Source organism: Triticum aestivum, chromosome 5D (assembly GCF_018294505.1).
Source record: "Triticum aestivum cultivar Chinese Spring chromosome 5D, IWGSC CS RefSeq v2.1, whole genome shotgun sequence".
NCBI classification, from domain to species: Eukaryota; Viridiplantae; Streptophyta; class Magnoliopsida; order Poales; family Poaceae; genus Triticum; species Triticum aestivum.
Window position 1 is genome coordinate 359,939,025 of NC_057808.1, and position 9,986 is coordinate 359,949,010.

General features: G+C 41.4%; 1 protein-coding gene across 1 annotated transcript in view; it reads right to left on the reverse strand.

The window, feature by feature from the left end:
• Nucleotides 1–4,411: 4,411 nt before the first annotated feature.
• The window catches only part of LOC123124924 (serine carboxypeptidase 1-like), a 6,213-nt gene continuing 638 nt past the window's right edge, over nucleotides 4,412–9,986 (reverse strand). The window contains exons 2-8 of the mRNA XM_044545473.1: nucleotides 6,046–6,153; nucleotides 5,590–5,864; nucleotides 5,243–5,500; nucleotides 5,014–5,120; nucleotides 4,830–4,916; nucleotides 4,643–4,748; nucleotides 4,412–4,567 (exon numbers count right to left, since the gene is read on the reverse strand). Coding sequence (XP_044401408.1) covers nucleotides 4,412–4,567; nucleotides 4,643–4,748; nucleotides 4,830–4,916; nucleotides 5,014–5,120; nucleotides 5,243–5,500; nucleotides 5,590–5,864; nucleotides 6,046–6,153 — 1,097 coding nt within the window. The remainder of the gene's footprint in view (nucleotides 4,568–4,642; nucleotides 4,749–4,829; nucleotides 4,917–5,013; nucleotides 5,121–5,242; nucleotides 5,501–5,589; nucleotides 5,865–6,045; nucleotides 6,154–9,986) is intronic.

The window sequence follows — 9,986 nt, forward strand, 5'->3', positions numbered from 1 at the left end:
TGACTTAGTTTTGCTTATTGAATGCATGCTAATTTGAATACTAATTTATTTTACGATTTGGTTTTGCGTATTGCATGCTCAAATTGGAAAACTACTCCTACTTTGAATGTTAAAATTGGAGAGCACTATGCAAGGCGTATGCATTTGATTAATTGATAGCTTATAGGGTTTTTGTTTTTGCAGAAATCAAGGAACCCCTCCATCATCACCGCCATCGTCCCCGTCACCGACACCTCCGACCTCGAGGTGAGACCTGCCAAATCTCCATGTCAATATGAGTCCTATAAGACATTTTGATATGTTTTTCATATATTTTGAACCATTGAAATGCAATGACCATCAAATTTGAATGCTCAAATGATGTAGATATAAACATTTATATCTTGTGTTACTCAGATAGGATATGTGCTTGCCCAAGTGGTCGGCCATGTTTGCAGGTTACACCTCCTATAGTGGCCTATGTTTTGCCGGAGTGTTGATTAATTTCCGTTCTGGCAAATTTCAGGCGCTCGATATGTCCTTTTTTAGCAAAGGTCATGCCGGATTTTCCGTGAATTCTGGCATGATTTGTGCTAGAATATGTAGGAAATATCGAGCGGCCTGGATTTTCTAGAAAATAATTAAACGACATTTCGGGTTGACTTTAAGTCTGTCGAGGCTCCATCACCGAAGGTCAAAAAATCAGTGAGGGAGTGTATACACCATATATGAGAGAGGACGAAGAAGCTCGACTGTTGTCGTGGGGGTCGTTTCTCCTTCTCCGGGTGCTAGACCTTTGTTATGCACTAGGGGAAGGAGGAGTAACGACCATCACCGACGGTCGCAAATGTCAAAGAGGAATCAGTGAGTGAGAGTCTCCACCACATATGAGAGGATGAAAAATCCCGACTGTTGTCGTGGGGGTCGCTTCTCCTTTGCTCCCGTGTGCTAGAACTTTTGGTGTAATGTACTCGGGGACGAAAGGAGGAGCGATCATCACCAACGGTCGAATGTATACACCACGCGAGCTGAGAGTTTTCAAGAAAAAGACTCGGCAGACCGATAGTCAACCCGTGATGAATAATAATGATCTAATTTAGTTTTTGTAGTACATATATTGAATTGTACAAGTTTATCTTTAAATTATGAACCTAGGAAATGTCGTCGTCGGACGACAAAAGTCTCCCGGGGGAGTGCGACTGGTGCGGCGACGATCGGGTCAGTGCGACAGGCCTCACCTGGACGAAGATCGGCGCTTCAGCATTAAGCTCCAGGAGACCTTCGATGTTGAAATGGTACGCAAAGTGTTTTTTTCGTAATTAAGCATGATTTCAACTATTTCAACGTGTAATTTTCATCTTTTACAATTCGAGTAGCTTATCCCATGCCATGCAAGACGCTATCTCTTGGAGAGGATGGATTTTGAAGACCATGAAAATTTGAAACAAAGAAAATTCACCTAAGGACCCATCATGGTGTGGATTTTGAAGTAAATCTGTACAATTCTGAGAGCATAACCCATTTTGGTTGCAAAAATTAGGAAGCACTTTGTAAGATGTATGGTTTTTATGAGGGTATGCTTGTCACCATGGATCTTGGTGATCCTGACATCAACCAAGACAATATGGACATTTGGATCGTTGTTGATACGCTTACAATTCTACCGCTATGTGAGTTTCTCAAACATAATTATTAACTAATTTATATTGTTTATTTCAAAATAGTTGATAGCTTATTTCCATTGACAGCTTATTTTCATTCTTCAAACAATGTGCGGAAGATGGTAGACAGAACCTACTACACCGATGGTTCTGAGTTAACTTATCAGGAGAAAAATCATATGATCGCATTTTGTACTGATCTTAAGAATTATAATATCTATTATCAAACTCCTCCACATTATGGTGAATACGTGCCACTAGTGCAGGTGTTGAACCACGGTAACATCCATGGAGATGCCATGGTAAGATTTTTTACTATTACGACATCCGTGCATCTTTTGCATAAATTATTTTAAAGCTTAAGTACATTGCTAACTACGAAGTTATTACTATGTTTTTCAACAGAAAATCCCGTTGGATGTGTGCCTCATCTGATGTATCATAATGGTCGCCATGATGTTTTGAACATACAGCCAGGTCATCCTACGAGTCCCACATGTCCATATCGGATTTCTAAAACCAGTGAAGACATGATAATCAAATAATGGAAAAAATGTATGGTCAGTCGTAGGGAGGTTCTTGGAAGCAAGATTGTGCGAAAGGCAAGAATTGGAGACAGGATAATCTCCATTCTCCATAATGGAGAGTCAGGGGCTATCTTGTTTTATGCTATTTTACCTAGGAGAAGGTAGTAGGTCTTAGATAATACTCATGATCATGTGCTAAGAACAACTAAGTAGGATTCGTTAGATGACTATGATGATGATGTGGTATCGAGTAGAAGTTGTATGATCGATGATGACGAGTATGACTTGTTATTATGATACCAATGATGAGTTATTTATTATTATGATCGATGATGCATGATGCTAAGTTGTTATATGAGTATGATGAGTTATTATATATATCAGTAGGTGAAATGAACATGGATTAGATTCAAGTGGAGGCAACATGTGGCGCACATCGAAAGTACTACTAATTCAAACTAGATCAAGTTTGGATTAGTAGTACTTTCGACATGCACCACATGTTGCCTCCACTTGAATCTACTCCACGTTCATTTCACCCACTGTTATATATAATAACTAATCATGGTCATAAAATCATATGATAAAAGTACTATATATAAAACCACAACGAAAATAAGCTGTATTTTTAAAAATACAGGAAAAGTTAGCAGCAGCGCTTTTCAGAAGAAGCGCTACTACTACTTAGTACTATCAGTAGCGCTTACTAAAGAAAAGCGCTACTGCTAACTAGGTATAGCAGTAGCGCTCCCTTTCCAGCGCTACTGCTACTAGTTAGCTGTAGCGCCTTAGTGGTAGCGCTTGTACAAGCGCTACTGCTAGCTTAAAAACAAGCGCTACTACTAGGGTTTTCCCTAATAGTGTTAGCATACTGTTTCACAACCTTGTTTATGCGTGAACCATGTTAATCGTGATCCATCTTCCTATCAGGTTGGTTTCATGGTACGATTATGGAATTCATATACTCCTTGGCATGAGTGGTTACCATGATGTCTGGAATATCGTGACCTTTGGTGGTGGCTAGCGCATCAGTGAGCATCATTGTCCTGTGTGGCTGCAAAAAGGGGTGACAATCTTCTAATACTAGATGATACCTCACACGTTGTTGCGGGAATGTTTTGCAATATATTCAATGAGAATTAGTTGTATGAAACATGAATATGTAGAGTAATAATATGACAACGGAAATAAAAAAGAATATGATTTGTGGTGTTTAGTTATTGTATAATATAAATATCATAATAGCATGTAAATTATCATGCAGCTTGAGGTGGCTTTTTATTCTGCATAGTTGCATATGTTGTGGTCGGTCTTTCTTCATGCATGTTGAATGACGAGGCAGCATACTTGCATGTAGAGAGAAATAGGTTAGTGGGGGCTTGTAATATAAATATAATAATAGTAATATAGTATGTAAATTATCATGCATGTTGAGGTGGCTTTTTATTATGCATAGTTGCATGTTGTGGTGGGTTTTTCTTCATGCATGCTGAATGATGAGATGGCATACTTGTATATGTTCAGAGAAATATGTTAGTGAGGGCTAGCTATTTAGATATAGAAGATTTCTCGATGGAGTTGCCACCACTAGTTCTGGCTAAGGTCGGGCATAGGTGTGTTGTTGTGCCCATGTGTTCCATAGATAGACCGTGTGATTTGGTGTGCAAGCATCTTGGCTCGAGTGGCTAGATCAATGGCGACATTGGCTATATGTGTCAGCTCAGCATCCTTGGATTGCATGGTGAGGAGCAAAGGATCGCATGCCATCACATTTTGGCAACATGTGCTTGGCGAGCGATCCCTTAGAATTTCTCTGGATGTTATGATTGACAAGGGATGTGTATTGTGGTTGTGTAGGTTCAAGGAACGAGTGGAGCTTACTAGCTATGGTGCCTTTGCACCATAGATGAGATGTCTTATGTACCCTTTTCAGGCCTGCTGAGGGTATCCTCTCCCTTACTTATTTGTGTTATCGGAAAAAATAATCAACGGTAGACATAATTTATGTTTATCTTTATTATTTAGGATCTTGTAATAAATTCATTCAAAGGAAATCCATGTCCACTAGGACAACCATTCTCAACAGTTGGATACAAGTATATTAACTAAACTACACATTAAGCAAACAAATGTTCTAAGTGATTGAAAATTATGACAACTCCATCCACATTGTAGGCAGCACTTGTCATGAAGCTTGGCGAATACCAAAACCTCTCATGGATGGAGTTTTATGGGCACCATGAATCATTGCTGTTCTACGTAAGGTGGGAGTACCCCTTGCAGGAACGAGCTCAACATCACCAATGCCCTCTCAGGCTGGAAGGATGGAACCATATGGCCAGCTCCCCTCACAGATAGGAATGTGAACCCCCCGGCGTACTGCTGAACATATCCTCCAACCTGCAAACCATCCTTATCAAAAACCATCTGTCTCAAGGTGATCTAAGATGAATGCTAGTTTCACAACAGGTTTACCTCCTCCTTTGCTATCCATGGGCGCCATGGAGTGGTCACAGAGAGGGTCATGTCTTGGATAGAATACCTCGTCGCCGGAAGCGGGCACACAGAATCGAAATCGCCACTGAAACATGCAGGCTGTTTTGTTACTACACTAGACTACTTTTAAAGTTTCTGAGAATATTTGATTGTACTAATTTGTTACCTGAATATCCAAATCGGAAGCTTGCTTTCGATCAACCATGTCATGGTTGGCAGCATGGACATTGGCGCATCTGTCCAGTTCAAGTTTCTGCATGCATGTACAAATCACAGGAGTTACATATGTGTGGGTGAAACTGATAACCGATTAGTTGCTGTATATACATCAGCTTGTTTGAGGATCTTACGCGCAGCCTGTCCACTTTGTCGGTCTAGCGTGGAAAGCCATCTGCACCGCTGGATCATTGAGGTAGGCATACGTAGGATAATAAACGCATGGATCATACCCAGGTAACTGGAATTTGTAGAGGAAAAAACAATGGTTAGCTGTTCAGAACATGAACTAGTATTTTTTTGAAACGTATATAAGAATATTGTCCATTTTTTCTCCCGTTTTGGTAAGAAATGTTGACTTACGTAGCCACTGGGGTAACGGGTTCCATTGGGTGCGTCAATGCAGACCGGAGCGTATATGTTGTAGACATCGATGTAGCCAGCGTCGAACGCCACAGCAGCTCCGCTGCACGCAGAATCTGTAAATGTACCATTCAAGTTATCGAAGTCGCAGTTCTTGGTGATATTGGCGTAGACCTCGTCCGACATCACCGCGTGGGTCCAGAAGTAGTCAACCACCCCCTTAATATTCCGGTTCGCATCAAGGTACGGATTTCCCACCTTCAATATATACAGAAGACAAGATCCAAGTTAGAAAACCAAAAATTGTATGATGTTTCATGGAAGTACAGCTAATTAGTTTAACGTACCAAGATGCCCTGAAGGTTTATGACGGTTCTGTTGTTGTATGTGTTGTGGAGTAGGATGGTAGCAGCGAGCTCCGGCACGTAGTGTCCGGCATAGCTCTCCCCTGAGATATAGAAGGCCCGGTCCTTGTACTCCGGGAACCTCTCCAGCCATTTCACGAGAAACACGTAGGCGTCATCGGCGGTTCTCTCGTCTCCGCTGAGATCATAGTCGGAAGACGTGTTCGAGTAGGAGTATCCCACACCAGCAGGCGACTCGAGGAAGATCACATTAGCCACTGCCATTATTTTTCACAAGCAAACAATTAGTCTCTTAATTTGATCATTTCTCACACTTTAATTTACTCCACACTTCAAAATCATTTGTCCCTGAAACTTCCATGTGGGCCCGGGTCCATTTCCAGTGACATAAGGCAGGACAAATTCAAAGATTGATGAGTAAGCGAGGCCATGGGTTACCGTTGTTCCAGGCGTTCGCGTTTCTGCTGAGCGTTTTGTTGTCCTCGGTTACGCGGAACGGGCCGAGCTCCTGCATTGCCCCGTATCCCAGCGACGAGCATCCTGGCCCTGTGTATGCAAGTGTCATTGTGTCAGTACTATAGTACTAGAGAAACTTCTACAAGATCTCTGCTGAAGCTGAGGAAGAGGATTCCAAGGATGATGAATTTGAAACTATTCCTCCTGAAGCTGTACAGGCCATTCAGAACATTTCTCTGAAAAGATTTCTGCTGGAAACCCTTGATCAGGCTCAGGATCCAAAACCAAAAGCTGAGAAGACCAAGTGGGGGCCTATACTGGTTCAGAAACCTGCTACTAGGGGGCATGGCAACTTGAATATTATGGAGAAAGCTGCTGCTTACAAGAGGAAGCAAAATCTGGAAATTCCAAAAAAATTAAAGGTAAATCATTCACTAATACTAATCATGACATTATGTTTGAACAAATGAGTAAAATTGATATATGCATTGGGGGGATGATGTTAATAGACATGAAACCATTGACATGTTGGTTGATGGGGAAAAGGAGAGATGCTTGGCCTTTGCCAATAACAACCCTGAAATTGTCCTTCCATATAATTTAGAATTCGATCATGATGATTTGGTTGGGACACCTTTGGATGATTACTCACTCAAGCCAGTGGGCACTGCTGATGCCTTGAGGAGAACTCCAAATGTCTTAACTAAAGCTAGGCCTTGTGGCCTGTCTCATCCTTTCAAAGTTGCTTAAAAATGATAGGTCTCATTTGGAATATTAGAGGGCTTGGTCAACCTAGTAAAGTTCAGTGCCTTTGTGATACCATTGCTAGAGCTAACCCTGATTTTACTGGGTTTCAAGAAACTAAGAGAGAGGTTATTTCTGAGGGTTTCCTCAAAGCTATAGATAGGAGTTATAGTTTTGACTGGCATTACTTACCTGCTATTAATGCTGCTGGTGGGATCCTTTTGGGTCTCAGAAAAAGCTTGTTTGAAACTATTGGTTTTGTTAACCATGAATTCTCAGTTACAACCACATTTAAAAACAAAGAAGATGGTTTTGCTTGGCACCTGGTGATAGTGTATGGCTCTGCTTATCCAGAGTTCAAGGTGGATTTTGTGGCTGAACTGCACAATATTGTTGAGTCTGCATCATATCCTATTTTGATATGTGGAGACTTCAACCTAGTTAGGAATGAGAGTGAGAAGAGTAGTGGGCTAGTTAATCATCATACCACTTTCATGTTTAATGATTGGATTAATAGGTGGGGGCTTTTGGAGATTTCTATCTCCAATAGGGGTTTTACATGGTCTAACAATCCGGATAATCCTGTTTTTGCTGTGCTGGATAGAGTTTTTACCTCTGTGGATTGGGATGCCCACTTCCCAATGTCCTCCCTAACTGCCCTTCCCAGAGTAGGGAGTGACCGTGCCCCCTTGGTGTTAGACACTGGAGGGCGGCGGTCCTTGAGCCCTAAGATGTTCAGGTTTGAGAAGTGGTGGTTGTCCCAATCTGGTTTTCACCAGATGCTTCATGAAACTTGGTCGTCTGTTTCCTCATCCACCTCTTCGGTAGATAACTGGCTGTCTAAAACCAGGCTACTTAGGAAGAAGACAAAAGGATGGGCCATTAATATTGAGGCTGCGATGAAAAGCAAGAAAAAATCCCTCCTTATGGAGTTTGACTTGCTTGATGTTCTATCTAAATCCCAACAGTTGTCTGCTGCTGATCATGATAGAATGAAAGCTGTGAAATCAGAACTAGAGGAGATTTGGAAAAAAGAGGAGATTGCCTTCTGGCAGAAGTCTAGAGACAGGAAAATTCTTGAAGGGGATCGTAATAATGCTTATTTCCAAGCTTTAGCAAATCATAGACATAGCAAGAATCATCTTTCTGAGCTGATAGGCCCTTCTGGGCCTGCGACATCCACTGAAAACATGTTGGAAGTAGCTACTGATTTCTACAAAAACTTGTTTGCTTACGAACCTAAACCTAATTTACATTTGGGAAATGGTTTTTGGTCTGAGGCAGAAATGATTAGCGAGGAAGTTCGGAGAGACCCGGAGAGACATTTTTCTGAGGATAAGATCAAAGAGGCGATTATGAGCTCATATGCCACTGGGGCCCCTGGCCCTGATGGCTTATCTTTTCTCTTTTATCAAAACTTCTGGGACCTTATTAAAAAATGCCATCCCTGGTGGAGTAGTTAGTTTACAATATGCTGATGATACCATTCTGTTCATCCAGGAGTCTGTGGAATATGCAAAAAAATTGAAATGGATCCTGACCTGTTTTGAAAAGCTTTCTGGCTTAAAAATCAACTTTCATAAAAGTGATTTGCATACCATTCATGTTTCTGAGCAAATGTCTAGAGAGTTTGCTCAAATTTTTTGCTGCCAATTTGGTGACTTTCCCTTCAAGTATCTTGGTGTGCCTCTACACTTCAAAAAACTGAGAAGGGAAGACTTGCAACCTATCATTGATAGGATTATTAAAAACATTGCTGGTTGGCTAGGCAGGCTTTTATCTTATAGAGGCAAACTGATTCTACTGACTACTTGTATTGCTAGCATTCCCTCATATCTCATGGCTATGATGAAATTGCCAAAGTGGGCTATTGACATGATCACTTCCCAAATGTCACATTTCTTTTGGGGCAATGTGGGTGAGGTTCACAAATACCATCTAGCTAATTGGGGCCTTGTGGCTAGAAGGAAGGAATCTGGTGGCTTGGGTGTCCCCAACCTTAGGGAGTTCAATATGGCTCTCCTGGCCTCATGGGGTAAAAGATTCTATGATGGGAGGGAGGGAGATTGGAAAAAACTTCTCTGCTTTAAATATGCTACTGATAAACCTAATATTTTTTATGCTAAACCTGCCTTGGGATCTCCTTTTTGGAAAAGCATCTCCTGGGCTTTTGCTGCTGCCATAAACTTTTGGAGACGGAATCCTGGGAATGGGAATAACATTGCCTTTTGACATGATAACTGGGTTGGAGGATGCTCCCTGAAAACTGCTTTTTGGGATTTATATGATATATGTCATCAGCAGGATGCTACTTTATCCCAGGTGTGGGATGGGGTGCACCTGTGTCTCACCTTCAGGAGATGTGTGGATGAGGTTATGATACACAAATGGGACTTATTAGTTGACTTGGTTAAATAAACTACCCTTTCTGATCAACCAGACAGCCCTATCTGGGGCCTAGAATCAAATGGTCAATATTCTGTTAAGTCGTTTTATAAGCTGATTAACTTTGGTGGGATACCTTCTGAGATTAGAGATTTTATTTGGAAAATAAAAGTCCCTCCAAATATGCATGTCTTCTTATGGCTGATGTACAACAGCACGAGCTTGACTAGAGACAATTTGGCCAAAAGAAGACATGTAGAGGATAAAACTTGTGTTTTCTATACCGAACATGAATCTATCCAACACCTTTTGTTTGATTGCATTGTTGCATCTAAGATCTGGGCTGTGGTTGCCGAAACACTTGACATTACCCCTCCTGTTTCTTTTATATCATTGACTTCTTTCTGGAAGAAGAAAAAACAATGTGAAGCTATAAATATTGCTACATCTGCTACCTTGTGGTGCTTATGGCGTTTGCGCAATGGTTTTGTTTTCCAGGGAAAAAGATGGCGGCGGCAACAATCAGGCAATGGAAAATCCTATCTTCAGAGGCCCAGGGTGCTCTACTTCTCCGGTGCTTAAGGCTTTGGAGCGTCGAAGAGGGGAACTGCTTAGAATTGCTTGGGTCTAGCTAATGTAGTGAGTGACTTTCCACCTTCGGTGGCTATAAAAATGATGCTCTATGGAGATATGTAATAAGGATGTAGCTTAAAACCCTGGTGTTTGTTCTGTAGCAGCTACTTTTGGTTGTCGCCGAGAGCTGTTTAACCGTCTGTTTCTGTCGTGGTTGCCTT